Source organism: Podarcis vaucheri (assembly GCF_965113315.1).
Source record: "Podarcis vaucheri genome assembly, chromosome: 1".
Lineage (NCBI taxonomy): Eukaryota > Metazoa > Chordata > Lepidosauria > Squamata > Lacertidae > Podarcis > Podarcis vaucheri.
Window position 1 is genome coordinate 87,774,157 of NC_138759.1, and position 26,765 is coordinate 87,800,921.

Sequence of the window (26,765 nt, forward strand, 5' to 3'; positions counted from 1 at the left end):
TGATCCATGGCTGATCAGAAAAGAACATGGAAACGAACGTCACTGTTCCCAACCTTTATTAAACAGCCCATTGCCCTTTGCTAACCTCCGTCCTAATGGATCCCATAATTTTCAGTTCTCACTATACTGGTAAGCAAGTAGACTTAGAGGACATGTTTCTGCCTGAGTCTTCTTCAACCATAGTGGAGTCGATTGGTGACTTGTGAGAGTGAAGCTATTCCCTTCGGCATGGGACTGTTTTTTTCTCTCTGCCTGAGGGGTGGCATTCACTACTGCATTGCCACCCTCTTCCTTCTGCCCATCCCTCCTAGTTGTCATGGCATGTTTCTTGGCAGCCAGCCTCTCCCCACTCAGCAGCTGCCTAGCTCCACCCAGGGTCCATTTTGCACCTACTTCTTCTTATCAGTGTCTTCAGTGTGTTTGTATCAGGCACACGTGGCAACAAGTTCCTCCCGACTTGCCACCAATATATGGGATTTAATTCATGTGCATCATGCTGCTAGAACTCAGGGATATGGGATTCATCGTCATCCTCAGTCTGGAACTCATCATGAGACTCGCTGTCTGTGTCTTCTGCAGGGGACATATTTCCTGCTCTGTAGCCTTTATTCCTTTGGTTGGGGAACGCATGCCTGATGGTGCGCACCTCATAGATGGGTTCAGAATCGGAGTCATCATGGTAACCGAACTGAGGTGCGGACCTGTATCTGTTGGGCTCACCATGATGCCCTCCAGCTTCTCTAATGGATGCTCTCTCAGTGGGCACACCTGCAAGAAAGGGCGAGACAGGTTAGACCAGAGGTTTTCAACCTTTTTGAGTCCACGGCTCTCTTAACCAACTACACTGAGTGTTCCCCAGCCTCCTCTCCTCTCCTGTCCTCTGGGCAGCTGCTGCTGCTGTCCCTGGTCTCTGAGCTGCCCCCCACCCCAAAGAGAGGGGCCTCCCAGAGGCACCATTTGCCTGCGGAGCCAATACCCAGGACCACTGGCAGACAAAGGGGAGCGGGGGGTGGTCTGAGAGCCAGTATGGTGTAGTGGTTAAGAGCGGTGGACTCGTAATCTGGTGAACCGGGTTCAAGTCTCTGCTCCTCCACATGCAGCTGCTGGGTGACCTTGGGCTAGTCACACTTCTCTGAAGTCTCTCAGCCCCACTCACCTCACAGAGTGTTTGTTGTGGGAGAGGAAGGGAAAGGAGATTGTTAGCCGCTTTGAGACTCCTTCAGGTAGTGATAAAGAGGGATATCAAATCCAAACTCCTCTTCTTCTTCTTCTGCCCTGGGGGCCATCCGGGGGGGTGACAGCACGGCCGCCCCCACCCCCAGGATGCGCACCACTCACTGCACACACCCCACACCACTTGCCATGCACCCCCCCGAGGCATGCCACACACCCCACGGGTGGCGCGCCACACCCCCTGGGATGTACGCCACTCCTGGTGCCGGAGCAGGTAGCTTCACCACTGCCCAGGGCTGCTGTAGTAAACAGCTGTGGAAGCCTTTGGCAGGCAGAGATGCGAGAGAGCATTGGAGGAGGAAGGGAAGGAAAGACGGACAGAGGCCAGTGTTGTCTGCGGCACCCCTGACCATCATCCAAGACACCCCAGAGTGCCACGGCACACTGGTTGAAAACCACTGGGCTAGATATATTGGTGCCAAACAAGGTCAGTAGGATCGGACATCACATCCATGAAACTGCAACACTATCTTATCTGTGTCTCTCTGCATAGCTTAAATCTGCTTTCCATAACATGGTGGCTGTGAGCACTGGGGCACCCACAGATACATCCGCCCCACACAGGACCTGAGGCTTTCTTAAAAAGTCCCATTCTCTACTTCTGAACCTTACCATTAACAAGAACAGATTTAAGTTCTCCATCCTCTTCAACTTCTACTCGCTCCTGTCCATCCTCAACAATCCTGGGAAGGAGAGAAATGCTGAATAAGTTACTCCACCAGCAGAGGAGAAAGCCAAACTCCTTCTGGGTTAAACAAATCCAATTGGCCTCCCAAACCAGGGATGAGAAATGGGTACCCTGCTGATGATGCTGAACTGCAACTCCAACCACCAGCAACAACCATGGGCCATGTTGGCTGGGGCTGATGAGGATGGAGTCTAACAACATCTGGAGGGCCACTGATTCTCCATCCCTGCCCTATAAGCTGACAACTGGTTGTAGGAAGAAGTGAACCTTAGTGGGAGAGTCAGCTGCTTTAACATCTAAGAAATGTTTGTGTGACTAAAAACCTGGCTACATATGTGATGTTACTTTTCCCAGATGCAGCCTAAAAGTAAAATGTCAATACTGTACTCTTATCAATTATAAGTGTAATTTATAAGTTTATACTATATTTTATGTACCTTTTAAATTATTATTCTTTTACATTAAAATTAATTTCAATGTATGTAACACAGCTCTAAAATAAAAAGATTCAAATGTATGGCTAAATGGGTTGTACAAGAATTGTGTATTAAAATGAAACAGGTACATTTTTGTGTGTGTTTGTATCTCATACACACACACACACACACACACACACACACACACACCATAAACATCCTGTCTTCAAGAATAGAAATCAAATCTGAACCTGGGTAGTTAATTAATATTCATATCATTACCTTTCAGAAGTTGTTATGGTAAATATATCTCTCACTCAAAAAACAAGCAGTTGCATAGTATTTTTTTTAAAAAAAACCAAACAGACATAATTAATATGGTAATGATGGTCAAAAGGAAGAATTACAACAGTGAAATGTCAGATTTGAAATCTGCACTCTCCCAATTCACAGGCTGGGTTTATATAGCCCATAAATCTGTAACAAGTGCTGGCTCCAGGTTCTGGTGACCCCTTGGGCAAGGGGCCCTCAGGGAGCCCCCTCCTCACCAAGGCACTGTTGCCCACTTACTTCTCCTCTCCCTCTGGACCCACCCTGATCATTTGTCCACAGCAGAGTTTCCGAAACTTGGCTCTCCAGTTGTTTTTTAACTTCAACTCCCATCATCTCTAGCTAGCAGGAACACTGATAGGAATTGTAGTCTAAAAATAGCTGGAGACCCAAGTTTGGGAAACCATGGTCAAGAGGAAGCTGCTGTTCCATCTCCTTGCTCCTGTCACAGCATACTTGTAGAGGGGCTAGTGAACAGGCCGCAATAGCAAGGTAGAGGAGCAGGCCTCAGCGAATCCAGAGACTGGGCAATGGGCCCCCAGAAGGGATGTGGGCCTTGGCGGTAGCCCAATGATATCTATCCTGACACCTGCCCTTGCTATGGCTTGCCTCTTCTCCTCCTCCTGCCACAACCCACAATAGATCTTCTTGTTCCCTTCCCTGAATGCCAATGCTTGCCAGCTTTTTATTTGTCCTATTCAAGAACAGACTGACACATGGATACCTGTCAAGTTGCTGTTCAAGGCACAGGAACAGTTCTAGCGAGGAAACTGGTCACCCTAAGGAAACCACAATGGTTCAGTCATGGCTGTCCACTAGCCCACCCTCACCTTTTGGTTGTGATCTGTTTGCCGTTGACGAAATTCGTTGATGAAGAGTAGAAGCAGAACCCATTTCCTCCACCAGCACATGCACCAAATGGCATGGCATCTCCTGAAAATCAAGATGGCAACATCAGGCCTCAAGTACTTGAGATGAGAGCCAAGAGATACACAGGTAGGAACACAGTAGATACTTCAGTGGACCTTCAGCTCTCCTGGGCCTAGCTTTTGGAGTAGTTTTCCCATCGGGCAGTTTGAGACAGCTTAGGAAACATCCAGGAGAGGAAGAACCATAGAAAGGGTGAACCTTCCATCCTGGTAACTGCTGCATAGGGGCAAGACCCACTGGGGTTGCTGAGGCCACTAGGCCAAGTGTATGTTCATTTCCTTGAATAAAGAGTCAACTTCACTGAAAACAGACACCTGATTATTTTAGTGCTGACCTGCCTCTGTCTCCAGCCTTGACAGCTGGTTACTTGGAGTGAGATTTTTATTTTGCCTGGTTCTACCATGTGTGTCTTGGCTCTCTTTCTTGAGTCACCTGAAACTATTTCTCCAGAAACACCTCTTATATAGCACTCCTTCTTTCCTTGTGGCAGGTTGTAGGCCAGAGAGATTATGTGAGTTGACAGGCAGGGAGTTAGACCAATTGACTTTTAGTACCTTCCAGGCCTCTGAGAGGAATCACCACTTACCAAAGAAAGGGTCCCGTCCTCCAAAGAAGTCCCTGAAGACATCATGGGCACTGCGGAAGTGGAACATATAATCAGGGCTCATGTTGGTCCTAGATGATGCCCCAGGTCTACCTGAAAAAGTTAAAAGGAAAGATATGTCAAAGCCAGGTATTCTGGATATTTTATGAGGTGATGAGGTGTGGGACACAGGACCTGGAAGTTGTCAAAACAGAAATTCCTTTCCCCATAGCTAGGTGCCCTGGAACTAGAATGCAAAAGCCCAGAAGGATGAAGATTGTTATAGGGCATTGCTGTGTACAACCCCCTTAGGAACCTCAGCAGATGAACTCACCATGAGCAAGTACGGTCAGGACAGTTTAATGTTGGGGTGGTAAACTTGTGTCCCTTCAGATGTTGCTGAACTACAACTCCCATAATCCCTGACCATATTTGCTAGCGGCGATGGTAACTGGAGTTATAGAAACACAAAGTAAGGGTGCAATCCAACCAATGCTAGTTTCAATGGGAGAGAATGAATCACATGCTTTGTTCTCCTACTGAAACCAATCAGATTTCAAAATTGTGCCCCAGGTATGTAACCACTGGGCTTCTGAATAGACCCAACGTTCTGGGTGGAACCAGAGACAAACATATTGAAAGCTGAATCTAGTACTACTCTGTAAAGATTTGCTCATGGTCATCTAAATTCCAATTCAGAAACTAAAGGAGCAGAACTTCCACTGACATTATTTGACATTTGTCCCCAGTACTAAAACGGCAAATGTTTGGGTAATAATGCCTTATCTATTCTTTACACATTGCACATTCTGGATATCACTCTGTTAATCCTGGGGCAAAATATAAGTGGTAGCTTTTAATTGCCCTGTGACTGACCAATTTCCACCCCAAATGAGACTGGGTAGAGATCTTTCACCCTCACCCTGCAGCAAGTTCTCACCACACTGATAGCTTAATTTTCTCTTTACAAGAATACCAGGTGTAATCTACATGTTGAGTGAAGTTGTGTGACCATTTCCTCCATTTTTTTCTTCCTTAACCCAAAGCAATCTGGGACGAACAGCACTTGAAGTGAGAGAGGCTACTTTGCCCTTTCCTCTTCTGTTATTTACCAGCTCAAAATCACACACACACATAATACAGACTTCTTTTTGCCATGAGGAAAAAGGCACAAGAACCTTACAGTAATCTCTCCTCAGACACAGTCTATCCCAGGTTGCTTTAAAGTGAGTAAATAAATTTATACCATTTTTATCCCACTCTTCCTCCCAAAGGTGCCCTGGGCAGCAAACAACAAAACATTAAAAACAATAGTGTTTTTTAAAAAATATAAAACCAAAACATTCCCACAGCTAACTTTCACAGTTACCAACACACAATATCTTTTTCAAAGGAAAGAACCGTGGAACTAGGTTAAATGTGTTGCTTGAGTCATCTTATCTTCTGTGACAGAGAAGATTTTTCCTGGACTGTCTCTCACTTACCTCTTCCCAGTAGCCCATCCTTACCCCAGCGGTCATAGATGTCACGTTTGTTCTCTGAAAGGGAGAAAGAATAAGAAGTCAACCAACCCACTATCCGATCTCAGAGACAGTGGTTTCTAACAGCAGTCTGGCATGCCATGCTGGATCTTGAATAACAGGTGCATCACCTGGAAGTGGAAACCACTGTAGGCGCATCTAGGCTGTCAGCATTTCATAGGAGGGATTCAAGCACATACGAGAACTTTAGATTTGTGTGATTAAAAAAGATGAAAGGGCTCCATCGCTCTACTAGCACAACAAATCCACTTGAGAAAAACCCGGACTTTTTGCAGTTAGGAAAGTGATGTGGAATTGCATTGAAAAGCATGAGATGAACAAAGGATAAATGGACAGGTGTATCAAATGATGAATGGGCAGAATTGTCATATAACTGTCCCATAAACAAATTGGAACAAATGCTCAATAAAGACCAGACATAGTCTAACCACTGTGTAGGCTTTGTGCAAGCAAATCTGGATGGATGCTCAATAAATAGTCCATTTGGAGGAGCCCTGCTTCTGCCAGTGTTCTTCCCACAATAGCATATAGTTTGAAACTTGAAAATGCATCTTTGCCACAAAATAGCCAGGAGAGATTAACCATGGCAAAATAGATTATGCCACTAGGTAATGGTATATTGAACAGGGTCGCCAGGCTATAGAGCATCTGATAACCAACCACCACCTAAGCCCAGAGGATTTTAGCATCAACTGAGGATATTCAATGCAGCAATCAGGTCCTTGGTGAATTATTGTCACTTTAAGGTACAGGTGGAAAATACCAGCTTCCTTGAAATGAACAAGAGATACTATCAGAGTCAGATTAAATGGTGGAATTAGTTAAAGTCAACCTTTTACTGCAGAGAAGACATTTTCAGCCAGCAGTGTGTCAAGTCTCTAAGAGAGACCAATAAAGAAGGGGGGGCACACTGCTCACATACAATTTCTGAAAGCTCTGAAGGCCACTTCAAGCACACACCCTTCAGAGGTAAGGGGAAAACAATGGCCACCACAGCATGGGGGCAGCCCAATGCATGAAATCATACTAAGTCTTTTAGGGGGGGCGTGCCTGTGCATGTACTGTATAAGGTAGCATTAAGGACCTAGATGAATGTGCCAAGGATAATGAGTGAGGAAAGGCCTATAGTTAATGGGGTCTGCCTGTCTGTGTTAGCATTGTGCATGTAACAGGTGCCAGAATATACTGCAAACCTTTGATACAGTTTGCACATCTTTTGAGCCTTTTTGTGTCCTTTTCTTCCAGGTCTCTCCTTTAAATGATGCACTGAGGGCTTATCTACACTTACCTTTCTTCCGCTCTTTCCAGGCACGGTCCATGCTTTAAAGCTTCATGTCTGAGCACCCTCCTTTTATTTTCTTTTCTTTTTTTTTTTTTTGCTCTGAATCCACTCTTTAAAGCTCAATCGGAGCAAACAGCAATCTTCTTAAAACCCAAATTGATGTTTGCTCCAACTGAGTGCTAAAGAGCAGGATTTTGTGAGGAAAGCTCTGGGGTGGGGAAGCCCCCACAAACTGCTACACTTAGTCCCCAGTAGGTGCAGAAGTGTCAAGTGGCTTTGCTTTCCCATTTTGGCATCCAAGTCATCAAATGAATTTGCTTGGATTTCTTGTTTTAAGCAAAATCCCAATCTTTGTTCTACCACATACTTGCATAGCAAACATGCAACTGGTAAAGCTCTGATCAGGAGGAGGAGAAGTGCTGCACAAGAGGCAGTGATGAGAGAGGATTGGTGAGAGGTTGAATACTTACTGTCTGAAAGTACTTGATAGGCTTCTGAAATCTCCTTGAATCTCTGTTCTGCAAATTGCTTGTTTTCTGTGTTTTTATCTGGGTGCCACTTTAGAGCTTTCTTCCTGTATCTTTATGGTCCCCCAGAAAACACAATGGATGATAAAAGTCAGTATCCCTGTGACCATTTCTACAACTACAGATTTGTGTATGAGCCATATTTTTCCTGGCACCAGGGCAAGGAATGGCGCAGACTTCTGTCCCTAGTCTCCATTTCTTCCAGAAGCAGAAAAGACTTCGACTTTCCCTCAGCAAGCTTCTCATTACTTCATGGCATGCTCTATGGCCATCCAAACCATACCGGTCTGTCTCAGCTTATGTGAGGGAGTCTTCTATGAAACTCCCATATAGATGGCACCAGACACCAGGGCAAATTGCCCACATGACATCACAGTCTTCTCAGAATTGTTGTGGGGAAAGAGACACCTTTTCGCATCTATACTAAGACTTCCTACAGGTATTCAAATTCTGGTGTGTCAAGAAATGACCAAAAAAGTCAGCTATCCCATTCCAACGTCACCACAGATTCTGTGGGACGATCAGCTGAAAGAGTTCAACTCTCAGGAACTGTTGACACGGATCTTGGTGGCTGCCAGAACTTAATTGCCCCCCAAATGAAAAACCTTAAGGGTCTTGCCTTAGCTGGGGGGGGGGGCCTCATAAATTACATGTTGGCAAATGCTTGGAGGATCCTGAAAAAATTATATGCTGTTTGACAGAGTTTTATTATATATACAAAAATACAGACACACTAAAAAAAACAAAAACCTGCCCTCAGCAAGCCTCTCATACAAGAGGAGTCAGGGAACCAGCCCGATTATCAGACAGTGAGGCAACCTAATAATATAACCGTCCAGCAGTAGATTCTGTAGTACAAGGGTAGCAAAATATGAATATTCAGTGGTATTATTCTTTCTTGTGGTAATATATTAAGAAGCATGGTTTCCAAATGCATGTTTGGGCTAAGGAATTCAGCAGAGTGAAGCAGCTGCTTCATGTAGAAAATGCTGGCTGGGATGGGATGAAGAGTGGTGGCAAGGTTTGGAGGACTGAGCTGTGCCAGGAACTGAACCCTGGCATAAGGTTTGAGCCCTGACATTGGAACAGGTTCTGAGACTAAGCCCTAGTGAGCTTTGTATCAAATTTTCGTGGTGAGAGATAGAACCAGGGTACTAGTGCTATTGCCTAATTAAAGGAACTCTCAGCCTATTCAGGTGAGGTACGTGAACATTGCAGCAGGCATCCTTTTAGAAAAGGCCCATTATCCTTTGTGTAAGAGAATCCCAGAACAATGGAATCTGGTCATCCAGTCCAACATCCTGCTCAGTAAAGGATTTGCAATGCAGGAAGGCGAATCTTTCTTTCATGGAGGTTGAAATTCACAGTGTTGTTGTTATTTTAAGTTGCATTTTTTTTAAAAAAATCTGTTTTTTTGGGGGGGGGCTGCTGCTTGATTTAGCAGGGCATCCTTTTCATCGATCATTTTTGTTGCTGGTGCTGTTGATTTGATCTAGCTGATTAATCAGTTAAATGTTGCAACCTCCCCTAGGCTATGCCTAAACAGATGCTTGATCTCTAGAATAAAAAAATAACCGGCTCCTATCGTGCTAGAGCCCAAACATCTCTTCCTTCCTTGACACCAAAAGTATAGCAAGAGATGAATGGTAATTTAATAACTACCCTCCAGACCCGATATTGGCTGAGAGCCTGAGAGGGCAACATCTCTCTTAAGAACATGGAAGATGGTAATGGGGTGGACATGGGGAAGAGGCACTTACGCTTTTTTAATTTCATCCAAGGAAGCATTCCGGGGGAGACCCAGAGCTTCATAGTACTCGACCATGGTGGATTGATGTTTCCAGCAGAACCAGTGAGCAGGATGTAAACACAGAAAAAGCAGCCAGGTGTTGGTTATTGTCTCTGGGTGTCAACCAATGTCTTTGGGTTCTCAACTGAGGTTAGAGGTGGTCATGGCCATCCACCCGGCTGGGTAACCCCATGCGGAGTAGCAAAAGGCAGTGGTGTGGACAGTTGACCCTACGGCATATGGAAGAGAACTTATACCAGCGGGATGTACATTAGCATCTCCCAAATCACAAAGAAAAGACAGTTGTGGAGGAAGGAGAGCTACGTACTTTTATACATTTTCCTTGACTCATATAAAGCCATACTGCCTTTATATAAGCTGAAGTAGCAAAACTACAAGCATTAGAGTTTCTAGCTGTTCAACTCTAGTTTGTCTCCCCTCCCCCCCCCCCTTAGTTTGTGTTATCTTGGTAGCCTTACCTCCATAGACTTAAATGTGTAGTAAAATGCCAGTAGCTATGCAGGGAAGGGCCACAGCTCAGTGGTACAGCCTGTGCTTTTCATGTGGAAAGTTCAATCCCAGGCATCTCCAGGTAGGCCTGAGAATGTCCGCTTTCTGAAACCCTGCTGTGTTGCTGCCAGTCAGTGTACACAACAGGGAGCTAGATGGACTATTGGTCTGACTCAGTAAAAGGCAGTTTCCTATGTTCCCAGAGGTTTTGCTCCTATGTGAAAGCTGGTTGATCTATTCCCATTAGTGTAACTATCACCCGTTTCAAAAAATTTCATTGCCGTGAACTATAAGAGGCTGGCACTGTGAAAAGTTTAACCTGGAGCAGGGAAGGGGGAACCTGGAGCCCTTTAGTCGCTGGACTCCAGGGCTGTCAGCTGTCATCAGCATGGTCAAACAGTTAGGGATGATGGGAGTTAAAGTCATACAATATCTGAAGTGCCACACAGGTTCTCCACCCCAGTTCCAGAATTTAGAGATGTATGTGTGGTTCTAACCGGTACAACTTGCTATGTAAGGTGAAACAGAAAAAAACCTGCCAGGCAGCATCAGAACCTCATAGCCCCATGTGATTTGTCTTTGCCAAGGAACAGTATCAAGGGCCCCAGAAGAATGGAAAGACCTCCACTCTTGGCAAGTGTAAAAGAACATTCTTTGTTTAAGGACAGCGTCACCGCTTCACTACCAGTTTCCTTTTTCTCACAGTGACCTACCCGCTGTAAATCCCCAACCCATTCGCAACCTGACCAGGCCTACCTTATTGTGAAAGGACGAACTGTCCTGGCTGCATGGTGGGCACAGTTCTAAGGTCTTGCAGGTGTCCGTTCACACCTGCACAGGCCCAGTTGCTGCCAGATAGGAAGGGACAGGGAAAGGAACTCTGCAGCAGCCTAGCATCCAATTCCGTTGCTGATTAACAGCAGCAGCCAATGGGATCCTCCAGCCAATTATGATGTCATCTCTTTGTATTTTTCACTTGGGAGATTATAAAATTAGCCACACATGGGACGGACGGAGGAGGAAGAAAGAGAAGGATGCCCTTGGCCCATGTTGCTGATCTTGCATAATTTTGATATCCATAATTATGAACTATTATATCCATAATACTTATTCCCCCCACTCATGCCTGAAAGGCACTGGCAGGCAACAGAAGTACTTCCAAGTGATGCTAATCATGAGGACTGAAGCAAAGCTTCCTAGAGTGGGTGCTTTTGTATAACAGCAGGAGAAGATGGTGCTACTCCCTTGCCAATTTCTCTAGGAAACATCTGCACAATCCACCTGCTACATGTCATCATGAATTTCAACACTGCCGCCCCATTGTCACCCTCCATTAGGGTTGTTGGGTTCCAGTTTCAAGTTTCAGAGCATTAGATGTCTTCTGGGGCATCCAGAAACAGAACCTTCCCTTTAATAAAAGCTGCAGGGGAGATGGTGGTTCAAATCAGAGTGATGACTACGATGAGAGAGTGGAGCGTAGTCTTCCCTGCCTGCAATCTTTCTCAATGAAAGTAGAGACACAGGCAGCTGCACATCCAGCTGCTATTTGCTCCAATCAGGGAAACATACAGGTGCTATACCAGGTGGCAGGGGTGTGGTGAGGGAAATTTTCTTTAGAAAAACTGCATGAGGAGAAAATGTATTGTTAGGAGTTAGTGAGGGAGCAGGGGTCCCCCATATCCCTGGGTGCCAGATTCCCCCCTCTAGATTATTGGGTGCTGGGGCGTAATCAGAGCTGACAGGCTGAGCTTGCTTTTTTGACAGATGGAGGGGCAGAGGGAGATGGTGGTCCTGCCATTAAGCCATCTACAAGAGACACAGGTAACTGAGGGGGAGGTTGTCAGGGCAGCATGAGCATGGTGTCACACAGGAAAATTCTCCCCTTTTAAAACTAGGCTTGGAAAAGCAGGGAGAAGGGGAGCAGTTGGTTGGCAAAGAGAAGGAGAAGCAGGAAATAGGTAGAACTCCATGCAGAGGCTGAAAGAGAACCATTCTGGCAGGCTGGGACAGAGGCATGGGAATGGTTTGCAGGATTCCTTAGGCTCCAGCGCTGCTCTGCTGTAGGGAACAAACCCCTCTTGAGATGTGAATGCTCTAAACTCTGCACTCCCTCCATTGAACGCTTCCGGTGTAACAAACCCCTCTTCAGATGTGAATGCTCTAAACTCTGCACTCCCTCCATTGAACGCATCCGGTGTAAATATGTGTAGAATAAACCATATTTGTTAAAGATAGAACAGACTCCTACACACCTTGATTCCCTGGAATCGTGCTACCTACTGCTCAGCAGAGATTGGGGGTTGATATTGTAACAATATGTGTGTTTTTCTCCTTTTTAACTGCCCAACCAGCTGCTGTGAATTTGTTTAAACAGGGAGAGGGAGAGAGATCCCACATCTTTCACATCACATATAGTTTGACTCTTTGGAATCTCCAAGGCAAAGAGTAAAATCTCAGGCTGAGCCTCCAGCGCACAAATAGAGATGGGCTATTTTCTGCTTTTTGAGAGTTTTTCTGTTACCACCTACCCACGACCCATGTTTATCAGGTTCTGCGCATCTACACCCACAGCAGAATCAAGCAGCAGTCTCAGAGGTGGGAAAGTGGACTGAACCACCTCAGAATGCAGGCGGGGTGCCATTTTTAATGGTTTACCATGTTTGAAAATGAACACCACAGTGCCCTGCATGTAGAAACTAAACTGTTTTATCAATGCTTCCTGTCTGCTTCCTGTTGTCTTCATTTTCTTATTTCAGGAAGCTTTCCCCCACTCGCCTTTAGTTGAAGTACTACAGCTGCTCAGACCCCAGTATCTCAAAGACCACTTCTCCCCATATGAACTGACCTGGACCCTGCAGTTGTCATCCTTCTGTGGTAAATCCAGAGGGTGGCAGCATGAGAATGGGCAAGTAGTTCAGAGAAAGCTCAGAAAATCCCAACCACTGTGTGATATACCCAACACATAATATAGGATCCATTGTTGTGTTCATGGTACAGAATGTGGTACAGAACCCCTGCTGTTCCAATGTCGGAAACAATGAGGTGTGCAGGGCATCTAGAGGTTACGCCAGTGGTTTTCATCCCACAACAGAACCACAAATCATTACATTAATCCACCTCCTCCATCCACCCCCACTTATCTATATTCCAAACCTTTGCTTTCAATCTTTGACAGTAAACAGAAAATGCTTTTAATTTTGAAACAGAAATGGCCTCTATTGCCAGCAAGCTATGCCAGCGAAGTGTCCAGTGAGCTGCAGATGTGGTCCATTTACAAACTTTTTTTCCAAATTGCAACACTTGGGATTTGTTGGCACACAATCTGGAACATAGCACCACCTGTCGGCAGTAGCTTCCAGGACCTTGCAGGCTAGTCTCAAGCAGCTTCTATGTCCTTGGCTTTGAAATGAAATTACAGCGGAACACAACCTGGAAAATTTTTCACTTCCACCCTTTATTATGCATCTCTCCGGCTTCCGGGGATTTATAAGGTTCTCCTTGGTCTAGGAGTTATAGGAGCAGCTGGAAGGGGAGGTCAGGGGAGAGGAGAAACTGCCCCTGCCAGGGATCCTATTTACTCTGCCCAGGAGCCTGCTGGAGATATCTGGGAGATGGGGTGTCATTCCCCCTCCTGTCCAGTAGGCTCCTCTCGGGATGTGTGCATGGATTGCTCTGCCGACGCATGGATTCCTGTCCCCTCTGGGCCAGTTGGAATGGTCTACAAATATATGGTTTCCACACAGGAAAGGGTTGCCTCCACTATGCAGCTGCCTCACCCCTCTCTGAGGCGGGTTGTTTATGTTTGGGAGCTGGCTTATACTGCTTGCCCACTTGTCTCCTTCTGAAACGGGCTCTTTGGAAGGCTGGTGCCCTCTGCACAAAAGTTTCCTCGTTCCATCCAGGAATTTCCTCATGCCTCCCAGAAGCCCTTCCGAGGCCTCCACTGGCTGCTTCCTGGCTCCATTTGGTCCCTGGCCCTGCTCCTCAGAAGGCACAGCTGGCGGAGTACTTCCAGTTGTCATCCTAAGGGAGGCGGGTGATGCTTCACTGAGACCCGAAGACGGCCTGCTTCCAGAAGCCAACCTGTAGCCAGCAGGTCCTTGAGCATCTTCAGCATCTCCAGAAGATGGATCCAGAGGGTCGTGGGACTCACTGCATCTGGGATGTGAGATGCATTCCCTCTGAGGGTTATTCCAACCCTCAAATTCAGGAGTCGGGGCATCTTTAAGCTGCGATTCATTCTGCTGCGGGGGCCACTCATACACAGATGAGCACTCGCATTCATACGGAGACTCGTACACTGGGGAGTCCTTGCAGGTATAGTGCGTTTCGTATATTGGAGAGGTATCGTAGCCGAATTGCCATTCATACACAGAAGAGTTGTCAAACCTGTACTGAGACTTTGGTCCAGAGGTCTCATATATGTACGGCGAATCACATGGAGAGATGTCATCATCGTACTGTGACTCATAAATGGGGGAGTATCCGCAGCTATGCCGAGGGTCATATATGGTAGAAAACTCATACGCATTTTGCGACTCGTACACAGGAGAGGCTCCATTTTTCTTCACAGGAGATGAGCACCTGGAAGGCATCTCGTAATCTGTGTAAGAGCTGCATCCATACTGCGGTTCATACGTGGAAGACGAAGGATAGGCTGAAGGCACCTCATCTTTCACCACCTCATAGACTGAACATGGGTTCTTCCACCTTTCGTAGGACTCAAATCCCCCAAGAGCCTCATCATCTTCATCATACCCCGGCCCCAATCCATTTCCATCATTCTCCTTGTATTCTGGGACCGACTCATACTCCGTCTGTATTTTACTGCCCACTGCTTCTATGTTGTTGCTTTCGTTTTCACCTACAATGACCACAGAAACAAAAAACTTTGGGTTATGGAAAACGAGCAAGGTCCCAAATAAAGAAGAATGGCAATTTAAGCTGACGGAATATGCACAGCTTGCAGACTTAACATATAGAATAAGAGAACAAGAAAAACATATGGTTAGAGAAGATTGAAAAATGTTTATTGAATATATGGGGGAAACTGTGTACACTTGAAAATGCTGGCAGCATTAAGATAAATTCAACAGTGTAAATAAGTTTTGATGGCTGTAATAATGGAATACTGAATGGTTTAGTTTATGTAAAATATGCAGGGATTTATGATATGCAGAATGAACCATGGAAAGAGAAGAAGGGAAGTCATTGATACTTTAAGGATGTTTAAATGAGTATTCTAAATTGTAAAACAGAAAATCTAATAAAAATTATATGTATATAAAAACCTGTTGGGTTATTTCTTTTTAATAAGCAACTCATTTCCCAAGACAAGGTTCAGCACTCCTAATACTTCCACCAATAGAGAGGGCACTGCAGGTGGGGAATAAATTTCCATCTAGACCAGGGATGGTTAGGCTGTAGACCTTCAGGTGTTGTTGGACTACAACTCCCATCATCCATGTTGGCTGGGACTGGTGAAGGTTGAAATCCAACAACCTCTGAAGAGCCAAAGGGTAATAACCCCTGAACTAGACAAGTCCCCAGCACTAGGAAGTAAAAGAGCCTGCTTTTTTAATTCATTCATTCCCATATCAAGAAAGAGGCTTACTGATGCTGAGGTACTTAACCAAAGAGTTGGAAGAACTCAGTCATGGTGGGCGAACACCAGAATGGTTTCCAGTCACAGAATTCCAGCACTTGCCCCATACATAGTTTTGATATAACTTTTTCATAAGACCAGTATCTGCTCTAATGACCCATCATTATTTCTAAGATGAACCAAGAACGTATCAGACAGCGAGCCACAGCCTTTCCCAACCTGCTACCCTCCAGATGTTACTGGACTGCAATTCCCATCAGCTCCAGACAACATAGCCAACAGTCAGAGATTACAGGTATCATGGGCCCCGTACTGCCAGCCAGGATGGGACGGGAATGCCAGAGAACGATCCAGAAGTCGGGGTGGAGAAAGTTCAGGCAGTGACTTGGGAGAGGGTCTCGCCCCACTGTTTTCATGTCACGATAAGGGAGAGGAGAATGAAGCTACCAGAGTAGCTGAGGAGGCAGCTGGCCAATCAGTGGAGCCAGGTGAAGTGGAGGTGGAGGAAGAGTCAATGTTGAACTCGGGTCGCATTTCCAAAGATGTGCCATTGTATGCACCTGCATGGACAGCTCCTTCTCCCTGTAGGAGCGCATGCTCCCAAGCTCAGTCTTCTTGCTTGGAATGAGAATAGCATGAATGACAGGCGTGCACACACTTTAAAAGTAGAATGAGAGTCAGTTGCTGGGACAATGCCTGTGCTTATGCCGATTCTTGTGTTAGAAAGATGTACTCTGTACCTTGAGCTAATGCTGAAACCATGTGCTGATTTCATAAATTAACTTTCCCCAAGCTGAGAGAGTCTGAGTATTGTTTCCAAAGGTGGGAGCCATGACAATGAACTTTACAGTGCTTAAAGGGTGGTTCACTCCTACCCCTTTACTTATGGAGAAGGGGGTGTCTAATCCATATGAGGATTTGTTGGTACAGTACAGTGTTAAAGTGGGATGCGGGTGGTGCTGTGGGTTAAACCACAGAGCCTAGGACTTGCCGATCAGAAGGTCAGCGGTTCGAATCCCCACGACAGGGTGAGCTCCCGTTGCTTGGTCCCTGCTCCTGCCAACCTAGCAGTTTGAAAGCACATCAAAGTGCAAGTAGATAAATAGGTACCGTTCTGGCGGGAAAGTAAACAGCATTACTGTGCACTGCTCTGGTTCACCAGAAGCAGCTTAGTCATGCTGGCCACATGACCCAGAAGCTGTACGCCAGCTCCCTCGGCCAATAAAGTGAGATGAGCGCCGCAACCCCAGTCGGTCATGACTGGACTTAATGGTCAGGGGTCCCTTTACCTTTACCTTTACAGTGTTAAAAGATGATAGTTTAATTAACATCAAATACAAAAGTGCAATCTGTAGCCAGGACAAAAAGACTCTGGCCTCATACTTTATTCTGTACCTGCCTGTGAATAACAGGTTGCTCTGGAATAATTCCGAGCTCTATGAACTTTACTGTGGCCCCAAATCATTTCTTCCTACCTGAAGCCTCAGCAGATTTTATCTCTCTATCATCCTTAGCTTCTACTTGTTCAGAATCTTTATCTGCAGACCTGGAAAATCAACACACTGGAGTTACCCAGTGGAAAGCAAACAGATGGACATCCTTTCTCCATCTACCACAACGATGGCTGCTTTAAAAATCTATCAGTGCCCTTTTTAGATTCTGGACACATCTAGAAGATATGGGGCTATAGCTCATGTCTTCCAGCTACTACCTAGCAGCAGAAGGCATGACACCACCATACTCACGGTTTTCACATCCCTTGCAAGCAGCAGCAGCAAATGAAGTGAGGGGGGAACAGGGGAACTCTGAGCATGATGACATATTGTCACATGTCAGCTTTTACCAGATCCTGAGGTGGGGGGGGGAGACCACCTATCGGAAATGCAGATCTATATCTGTATCTGTACATGGCAGAGCCATGTATCCCCAGCGCAACCCAGCAACCCAGATGCTTAGAAGGTTGAGGTAATTTTCATCTGCTTTAGTATTTTAACTTTTGCATCTTTCCAAGTATGGTTGTGATATAATCAAGCAGTGTACAAACTTTATGAAATAATATATAAAAAAAGATTTAGTTCTGTCCTTCAGATTTTTTCCATATAAGGATACATCTTTCTGGGTACCTTTTGGCTTCAGGCCTGCATAACCCTTGGCATCTCATTGCCAGATGCTGGGGAGAGAGGTTCCCTAGGTTCCCTGCTGGGAGTTCCCTGCTGATAGACTAATGCTGGAAATGACCTGAGCTTGCTGTGCACATGCACCTCTGCCTTGAACCACTGCTTAGCTCTGTTGACCAGCAGCTACTAGGCCATCCCACCTCTGCTTCCCCTTGCATTCAGGGACAGCAGAGGCACAACTCATACCTTTTCCTGCTTATTATGTTTCTTAAACTGAAGACTTTGGGATCAAGAGAGAAGAAACATAGTGATCTTTTGGGTCCAAATGTTATTGAAACACCTGCAAAAGAAGATGACAAATTCATTGCTGGGAACTCATGACCAATGCTAGCAGGCAGCTGAGATTTTCACTACGCTACTGTCCAGTTGCCAGTCATCCCTGCATCCCGTCAGATAGTATCCTCCAAAGGATGGTTATCTCTTTTTCCTTCAGGACAACCCCTGCCCAAGGCAGTTTGCCTTGTGGACTACAAGTGACCCTAAGCCACTGTGTGTCAGGCCTCTGAGTCTAGCCTTGATGTTTGAAAGTACTTAAAAGGATGTGCTGGAAAAACCCCTTTTATGTTCTTAGTGTATGTTCCTAATCTTCCAGTTTGAACTCTGAAGCTAGTTTCCTCTGCCTATCCAAGAGCACGTGACAGTGGAACTCAGTGCAAGCTCACACCTGTAGGGGAAAGTTTACCTGAGAAAGGATCTCGGCACTGCATATTCACACACACACACACACACACACACTCCACACACATGGAGTGGGGACTCACCCAGTCCTCTGCTCCTACTAGGGAACTGGCTAGGAGACCGGAGCACAATGGTCTATCCTATCTACAAGATGATACCTTCCCAATTCTATGTTCAAAAGCTGGCTAGACAGGCAGTTTAATCCTGCTGCAATGCTGGTGATGGTGATGGGACAGAGTCCTCCTCCACACCACACCCTCCAACATTTCTCTGATGAAAATTGAGACATCGCATTCCATAATGATAATTTTACTATTTATACCCCACACATCTTACCCAGCCAGCCCCAGCCACTCTGGGCAGCTTCCAACATATATAAATATATAATAAAGCATTAAACATTTTTTTTTAAAAAAAGCTTTCCCATATAGGATTGCCTTCAGGCGGCTCAGGAGCTGGATAACTCCATACCCTCCAACATTTCTCCAATACAGTGGTGCCTCGCAAGACGAAAAGAATCCGTTCTGTGATTCTCTTCGTCTAGCGGTTTTTTCGTCTTGCAAAGCAAGCCCATTGACGGATTAGCGGATTAGCGCTATTAGCGCCTTTTAGCGTCTTATCTGCTGATCGGATCAGCTGATAAGCGGCTTAGAGGCTTAGAAAAAGGGGGGAAAGGGAAAAAAAAAACCAGCAGGAACTCGCAATACATTGTCATCTTGCGAAGCAAGCCCATAGGAAATTTGTTTTGCGAAGCACCTCCAAAACAGAAAACTCTTTCGTCTAGCGAGTTTTCCATCTTGCGAGGCATTCGTCTTGCAGGGCACCACTGTAAAAAGGAAAAGCGGGACATTCCAGGATCAAACCAGAAACAGGGATAACTTATCTAAATCAGGGATGTCCCTGGAGAATAGGGACACTTGGCGGGTCTGCCACCCCTGAGGGAGAAGGCTAACAGAGAGGGTGCAGGCCAGGCCACGCAGAACACAGCTGGGTCCACTCTCTGCCCAAAGGCAGCTCTCACTCTACCTAATGATAGGGCCATCCCTGGAGAATGGAAACAAGGTTTCTTTAACAACATGTAGGCTTTCTGCACATTTAATCAATGCTACAAAGGGCCCTAATACACATTGATTGAAAAGCGGAGGAGAGGGGGAACCTGCTACCCTACCCCTTGCAATCACCTGTGACTGAAAGACTGGCCCACGATATGGCAAAGCATAAATTTGAAAATAGATTTCCTCCTCCCTTGTTGAAATTCAGCGTTCTGTCCACTGTGCCATACTGACTAGCAGAAGCAGCAAGTGAAAAGGTTCAGAGCTCAACTGGAGAAAACTGGAGAGCCAGACTAGCTACTAGAGAAATGGAGGTCAGCCCCCACAACAAGGAAAGGTTTGGCAGGGAGGGGGGAGGAAGGACTCCTAACATCTCCCATAACAGAAGGAGAAAAGCTGAGAGGAGGTTACAGCCGACAGATCAGAAGGCAGAAGAATGGCAGAAGCATTCCAGGTTAGACAGAAGGATTCACATTTAAGGCTGGTAACATCTTACCTGAGTCTTCTGAAATGGAGATGGAAAATAAGGGGCCTCGTAAGTACCATGGGACGTCTTCCTCCTTTTTGGCTGAGAAAGCAGAAGAGTGGGGATAAAATTCAACTCATGGCAACAGCAAGTGGCTTTATGGGCAAACTTAAGTCATTGCAATCCTGGAGTTGCTTTCTCTTTTATTGCAACCTCCACCACCACTCACTGCTGTTCTATCTGTTTAGAACCATCTCCCCTTTCTTATCTACGTACTTCTTTGTCAAATTCCTCTTTGGGGCCTTTTTAGGTGTTTAAAAACTGACCTTTGTAAACAGCTACATCAACCGTCCCAGATTTGAGTGTTACAGTGGAGGGATGTTCAGACTTTAAATACATGGAATTCTGTTACTGCTACTATGAAATAAAGTAATAGTAACAAAAATGAAATACATCTCCTGCTACTACTGCCAGTCACAATGACTTCTGCTACTGCAAAATAGTAGCAACCACAGTGACAAAATTGTTTTGATTTCCTAAACAAACGGCTGTTAGTAGTTGCAGAATCTACCAAAGAAATTTGGTTGTTTTTTGAAGTCTAATTTTCCACTAAGCTATGGTCCACGTTCAGCCTGGTAGAACTCCAGTGGGTGAGTAGATCTCCTGCCAATGGGAACCACAAGAAAACTGCAAACACTAAAGTAGGCCCTCCAGATGTTTTGGGACTACAATTCCCATCATCCCTGACCACTGGTCCTATTAGCTAGGGATGATGGGAGTTGTAGTCCCAAAACAGCTGGAGGACTGAGTTTGGGGATGCCTGCACTAAAGGACAGAGTTCACAGTTTTTACAGACAGATACCCAAGAGGAAAGGGTGGAGTGAGGCAAAGGGATCCTGAAATTCTTTATTCCTGGGGACTGTGGCTCTTTATCTCAACATAACAACCCTTCAGTAACAAAGTCTAAATCTTAGCTATCAAAACACAATCCAGATAAGAATGACGCTTACCAGCATAAGAGTCTGAGCTGCCAAACATCTCTCGGAAAACCTCCCAGGGGCTGCGGAAGGTGAATTTCAAATCGTCTCCTTCAGGAACTGCTGGGGTAGTAACATGATTTGCAAACACATCACTGAAGTCCTGGGATGCTCCCACTGTATAATTTTTATGAAGAAAAAAATGGAGAAGCCCCTTCCCTTTCTGTGTAGCCAGAATGAGTAGTCCGTGACTGGTGCTCCTTTGTGAAACACTCATGGAAACCCACCTCTCCACTCGGCACAAGGGATTCTGTGTGAGCTGGTCACAACTGATGGGAGTTTTAATACAAGGCATCCAGAGGGGAGGGGTCTCCTTTGGGCTCCAGTTCTGGGTTCAAAATAAGATGCCATATGTCCTATATGTGAGGTTTGTGGGCCTTAGAAGAAAGATGTGTGAAATAGTAGAGAAAGTGTTGTGTATTCAGTGGTCTGTATTTGTCTGAGCTTGAGTCTGGACTAACGAGTCTGAGCCCCTGTGTTCTGATTCGATACATGATAGCCAATCACAGAACATTTCAGGATTTGTGCCTCTGTCATTGGCCCTTCAATTCTGACTTATGATTCGCAGCTTGGAAGTTTAGACAGCCAATCACATTGGGAGTAGGCAGTGGCGTAACGTGGGGGGTGCAGGAGGGGCCGGCCGCACCGGGCGCAACATCGGGGGGGGGGGCGCTCACACTCGCAGCTCTCTGCCCCCTGCTAAAATCCATGGGTTAGGGGGCGCAAATTACTTGCCTTGCCCCGGGTGCTGACAACCCACGCTACGCCACTGGGAGTAGGAGTGGCCCAGGCCTTCAGAAATGTATATAAGCAGTTGCTTTGCGCCTGTTGTCCCATTCTGTTAGTTCAATAAAGGTTCTTGCTGTTATCACTGTGTCTTGCCTCATGGGAACCCACCTACACTTCAGAAAGAATATTGTTACAAAAGCTGGATGCCTACCCCTCTCTCTGCCAAGTGGTGGCAAAAGCCCATAAGGTCCCAGGCACACACACAGTGTCTGTGTCCCTTTGGAGAATGGAAGACATGGGGGAGACTGTCGTGCTTTAAGAAATATGGCTTATTCACCTATTTACACCTTCATTCTGCATGGAAGAAATCCAGATCTTACAGCATACAGACTTCCAGAGGCAGCAGCACAAGCAACCTTCAGGCTGCTTCCCTCAAAAATAGATGCCAGATCTTCTTCTTCCTTATCTCTCCTAGAAACCTGTCGCTTGAAAAATCCCTTTTCCTGTCCCCTCAAACATACACCCCATGACCTTGGTAACATCTCACCCTCCAGGCTAAAGGATTCCTCTCAACGCTTTGTGTCACGTTCGGTTTGCTCTTCACTAAGCCAGCCAGACTGCTTTGCATAAGGCAGCCTAGGAATTCCTTTGCAGCTTGCATTCTCCTTTCATACCACAAATAACCAAAACCATAGCATGTGTTGATTTCTAGGGTTGACCCTAATCTATAACATGGGTTCGAAATAAGATGCCAGACAAATCTTAGCCTATATGTGAGGTTCATGGGCCTTAGACAAAAGGTGTGGGAAAGAATATGTTTCTTACCTGCCGCTGTGATTCCATCCCCATAGCAGTCATAACGTTCACGCTTGGCCTCTGAAGAAAGGAAGGAGGACTACGTTGGCAAATTCACAAGTAAAACGGTAATCTTTGCACCCTCTAGAAGCTATACTCTGGCTCTGCAATATAGATTATGAAACCTGGCTTCTGCAGGTAACAATGTTGGCTCCAGGTTTGGGGAGACCCTGAGTAGCCTCGTCTCTTTCTCATCATTGTTACTGCTGCCTCTTGACTTGTTAGGTGAATCCCGCCTTGCAGTTTGTTAGGGGTGCTGGGAATTTTAGCTCAGCTGGGGAGTAAACTACAGTTCCCATGCTCTTTTGGGGGGCAGGAAACTATGTGCTTTGAATGCGCTTTGCCCAATTTGCACCACTGCCACAGATGGAGGGAACAAGGTTGCTGCTCTTTCTCTTTGCTCCTGTCCTCGCTCACTTGGTTTGGGCAAGTGAGCAGGCAATGACAGCGAAGAGAATTAGCAGGAGTTCGATTAAGGGGCTCCCGGGGTTAGGAGTGGGAGCCCCTGATAGGGTGTGGGCCTTGGCAGATGCCTGGCAGTGCCAATCCCTGATGACACACCTGCCAGGCAATAATTTTCCATAGTTTACCAAAAAGGCCTCTCCCCATAATCCATGTCTATTGCTATCAACTCCCTGGTCTAGAAGTGTAATCGAAAATAAAGGGGGGGAATTCCAGAGAGACAGCTGTCACAACCTCTGATTATTTAATGAAGTGACTTCGGCTAACAAGGGCTGTGAAAGTCAGTGTCCCAAAGCCCAGGGAGACATAAGCCTATGGGATCCCAAATGATCTGAGAGAGAGTCGGTGGCAGAAAGATGAACTTGGGCGCTTACTGTCTGACAACACTTCATAAGCTTCTGTAACTTCTTTGAATTTCTGCTCAGCATAATTCTTCCTATCTGGATTTTTATCCGGGTGCCACTGTAGGGCTTTCTTTCTGTACCTGCACAGACCCAGGAGAGAAAGGGAATGCAGTATTTGAGCGTCACAGCACCTTCTGCAACAATAAACCGCCTTCAATGCAAATCCCAGTTAAGAACGTAAAAAGAGCCCAAACACCTATGTAGTCCTGATTTCTGTTCTTACAGTGAACAACCAGATGCCCATGCAGGACTCACACAGAATTTGGGGGGCCTTAGCATGGTGCCAATTATGCCCCACCCACCTATACACAAACACCACCACCTCAGCCAGGCCCAGCCCAGCTGCCACCCCTAGCATACTTTTTCTGCCCCAGCTGCTATTTTGGTGCTCTCCACTGGGCCACCAGGCACTGACCATTGTCTTAAGTCCCCCAAAATCAAATGCCCCAATCCATAAAGCTATGGAATCTATAGATGGTGGACAGTCACCAGAAAGGTAAGCTGAGTTTAGTAGGGCCTTTCTCGTTCTTGCTCTAAAGCACTGCTTGTCTACCACTGAAACAAGTCTGGTGGCCCAGTGGGGTACAGTCCATGATGCAATTGCCAAAGCACCACTTTCTACATTAAAGAAAATACACTGTCACATACCCTCTGACATCCCACTGAACAAAATCGGGGTGCTTGTTCTTTTGGTTCCGAGCTCTCACGGGAGCCAGCTGATTCGCACAAGCAAGCGAGACCAAGAAACAAGCATATTTTGGTTTGGTGCTCTGACTCAAGCCAGCTGACTCACACAAGAGTGGCAGATGGAGAAACAGGACATTTCAGGATCCGGTCAAAAGCTGGGATGGCTTCTGTAATTCCAGGATGCCCCACCTAAAATGGGATGGTTGAGGGGCATGCTGCCATGTATTAAATGTTGTGTGATGTGTTAATTGAACTGGCATCAGGAATCTTTTCTTCCTGCCTCACACATGGCTTGAGTTGCGGAAAAGGCCCCAAGAGAGAACACTGAGAATTCAAGAGAAAGACTTACGCCTTTTTAATATCATTGTCAGAGGCATCCCGAGGAATCTCTAAAAGCTTATAATAGTCTGGCACGGCATCCATTCGCCTGTCCTGTGCAGAAACCAGTAGCAGAGAAACGGGGAAAGAGCGGCTGCAAGGGGAACAATGTCTCTGGAAGCACCGAAGGCGTCCACACAACTTGAGCTGCTTCGAGGGCTGACCATGGCCGCACTCTTGGCTGCACTGCTCCTTACAGCACAGCAGGAGGTGGGTGCTGTGGGCAAAGGGCCCTGCAGGGGGAGAGGAAACAGAATGAGGCGCCACAGAATCTATCCATCCCACAAGAACTCCCCACTGCATGCACACAAAGGGAGAATGAACACGGTGGTGGTGATCTGCTTCCCAGGAGGTAAAAGAGTGTGTGTGTGTGTGTGTGTGTGTGTGTGTGTGTGGACTCAGAATTTCACCAGGTTGCTTCTCCATTTGAAGAATCCACTTCTCCACTTTCAGCTCCTATTTATTAGAAAAGCAGTGCACACACATGCCTTTTTGAATTGCTGCGATGGAGGGGTACAAAAGGCCTTCTTGGCCAACCTTCCCTCTCAAAGACAGGGTTTGTCCAACCACCAGACCCCAACTGACCAAGCAACACAAACTAGATGCCAATGCCACCCCAATAAATAAGTCAAGAACATGTCCAAGGGAAGGACATGGCCAGAATGATAGTACATCAGGGACTATGTGCCAGAATTGTTTATCTGTGAACAGGATCCTCATTTTCTCTTGGGTCCTGTTCACGTAGCTGTCCCGGCAGTAACCATACATGGGCCATTCATATGCACTTACAGGTTTGTGTCATCCTATGAAGTTTGTAGAGTTATCCTGTGAGTGTCAAATGTTATCTCACTCAGAAGAGAACCTGTAGTGTCTATTTAGATCTGGGCATTTCTGTTGCTTTATTTTTTATTTACTCACTAGCATGAAATAGACTGACTACCATACAGAACAAATAGCAAACTAGATAAAATGGCAGGAACCTTTGGCCACCAAATTGTCCCTAGCACAGGAGAAAGAATGAACGCTGAGTCTGTGGTGCACTTAAGTCTCATGGAGGAACAACAGCATCCCAAACTTATAGCAGTACCGATCGGAGGATCTACCAGGAAATGTTGGGGTTTTATACTAGTTTTAACTTAAGTTTGGGTTCTTCTTAGGCTCCGGTAGGGCAAGATCAGTGGAGGAGCTACACAGTGAATGAAACTGTAGGATGGAAGGCTTTCCAGAATGGTACAAGTTATAGTGTAAGTCAATGAGGTCACCACCTGAAGCTAAGCAGGCCTGTCAGTGCGTGGATGGGTGACTGCCTGGGAACCTCATGTATAGTATATGACAGAATCATAGACTTGGAATAGACCCCAAGGGTCATCTAGTCCAACCCCTTGCAATGCAAGTATCTCAACTAAAGCATCCATGACAGATGACCATCCAACCTCTGCTTAAAAAGGAAGGAGAGTCTACAACCTCCCGTGGGTTTATATTGACCTTTTGAGACTTTAAAACCTCCATTTCAGAGACTAAGGTAGGACTTTTCTTGTGCACAACTAGTAGGCCTAGCCCATGTCAGGACATCTTCTTCTAGCTGTTAAGGCTTCCTGTATCCATAAATACCCATTGTTTTAACAATCCTTCTGACTTCAAGTTCTCCTGTCTCCTTGTGCCAGCTTTTCACACACACCCTTTTCCCCCCTACATGGATATCCACAGGGGAATAAAATGGGGTGTGGGCAAAGTAAAATACTCCATACATATACATATACATATACATATGCAAATGCATATCTAAAAGATGGGAGCAGGGAAATTTCTCACAAATGAGAATACAGTAGTGCCTGTACATTTTACCTCTTATCTCAGGTTCTACAAATGATAGAAACATGTCCTTTTTAAAAAAGAAAAAGAATGCTGGTAATTGGTGGATTATGGTTCATTGGGGACTGGGGGCTGCCCCCTTGTCCCCTCCCATGGCAGCCATGTTTCCATAGGGTTCATTTCCTGCTCCCCATCATCATTCGGTACTCTTCTAACTTCTTAAAATCACCTAGGCTCAATATACCTTAGTTTATCCAGAGGTTGCCCGTGTTCTTTGTTCCACCTGATGGTGAGCTGGGCACTTGATGTCTTGGGGGAGGCAAGAGCTTACCATGCCCCCAAACCTGCTCCCTCCTCCCCTGCTGATCAACAACTTCAGTAGCCAATGGGAAGTTGGGGGTTATTGTGACATCAGAGCTTTATGCTTTCCTTAAGGATGTGGGGTGGGGGAGGGAATCAACAAAAGGTCACACTTTTGGGAACATGTGAGTTCATACTTTATTTTCCCAGTTCTTGCTCCTTCACCATCCCAGTCTCACCTTTGACCCTTTCGCTGTGGCAATCTATCAGTGTTTGCTAGCACTTCTGGTTCAT

General features: G+C 45.9%; 1 protein-coding gene across 1 annotated transcript; it reads right to left on the reverse strand.

Annotated features, from left to right (window-relative positions):
• Positions 1-39: 39 nt before the first annotated feature.
• Positions 40-26,553, reverse strand: LOC309517355 (uncharacterized protein). Its single transcript, XM_082196500.1, has 16 exons — positions 26,416-26,553; positions 24,331-24,592; positions 23,265-23,374; positions 22,399-22,449; positions 20,818-20,961; positions 19,838-19,909; positions 17,798-17,891; positions 16,910-16,980; positions 13,336-14,693; positions 9,291-9,436; positions 7,474-7,583; positions 5,665-5,718; positions 4,184-4,294; positions 3,498-3,600; positions 1,846-1,916; positions 40-768 (listed from the first exon to the last, which is right to left on the reverse strand). The coding sequence occupies exons 2-16, from the start codon at positions 24,402-24,404 to the stop codon at positions 500-502; spliced, it is 2,838 nt and encodes a 945-aa protein (XP_082052626.1). The 5' UTR covers positions 24,405-24,592; positions 26,416-26,553; the 3' UTR covers positions 40-499.
• Positions 26,554-26,765: the final 212 nt, after the last annotated feature.

Excerpts from the sequence above, each read along its gene's own strand:
- LOC309517355 (XM_082196500.1), bottom strand. The coding sequence starts at position 24,404 with ATGGATGCCGTGCCAGACTATTATAAGCTTTTAGAGATTCCTCGGGAT. Across the intron at positions 19,910-20,817 it reads CAGCTCAGACTCTTATGCTG|CCAAAAAGGAGGAAGACGTC; the intron begins GTAAGCGTCATT and ends CTGCTTTCTCAG. Across the intron at positions 1,917-3,497 it reads AAACAGATCACAACCAAAAG|GATTGTTGAGGATGGACAGG; the intron begins GTGAGGGTGGGC and ends TCTCCTTCCCAG.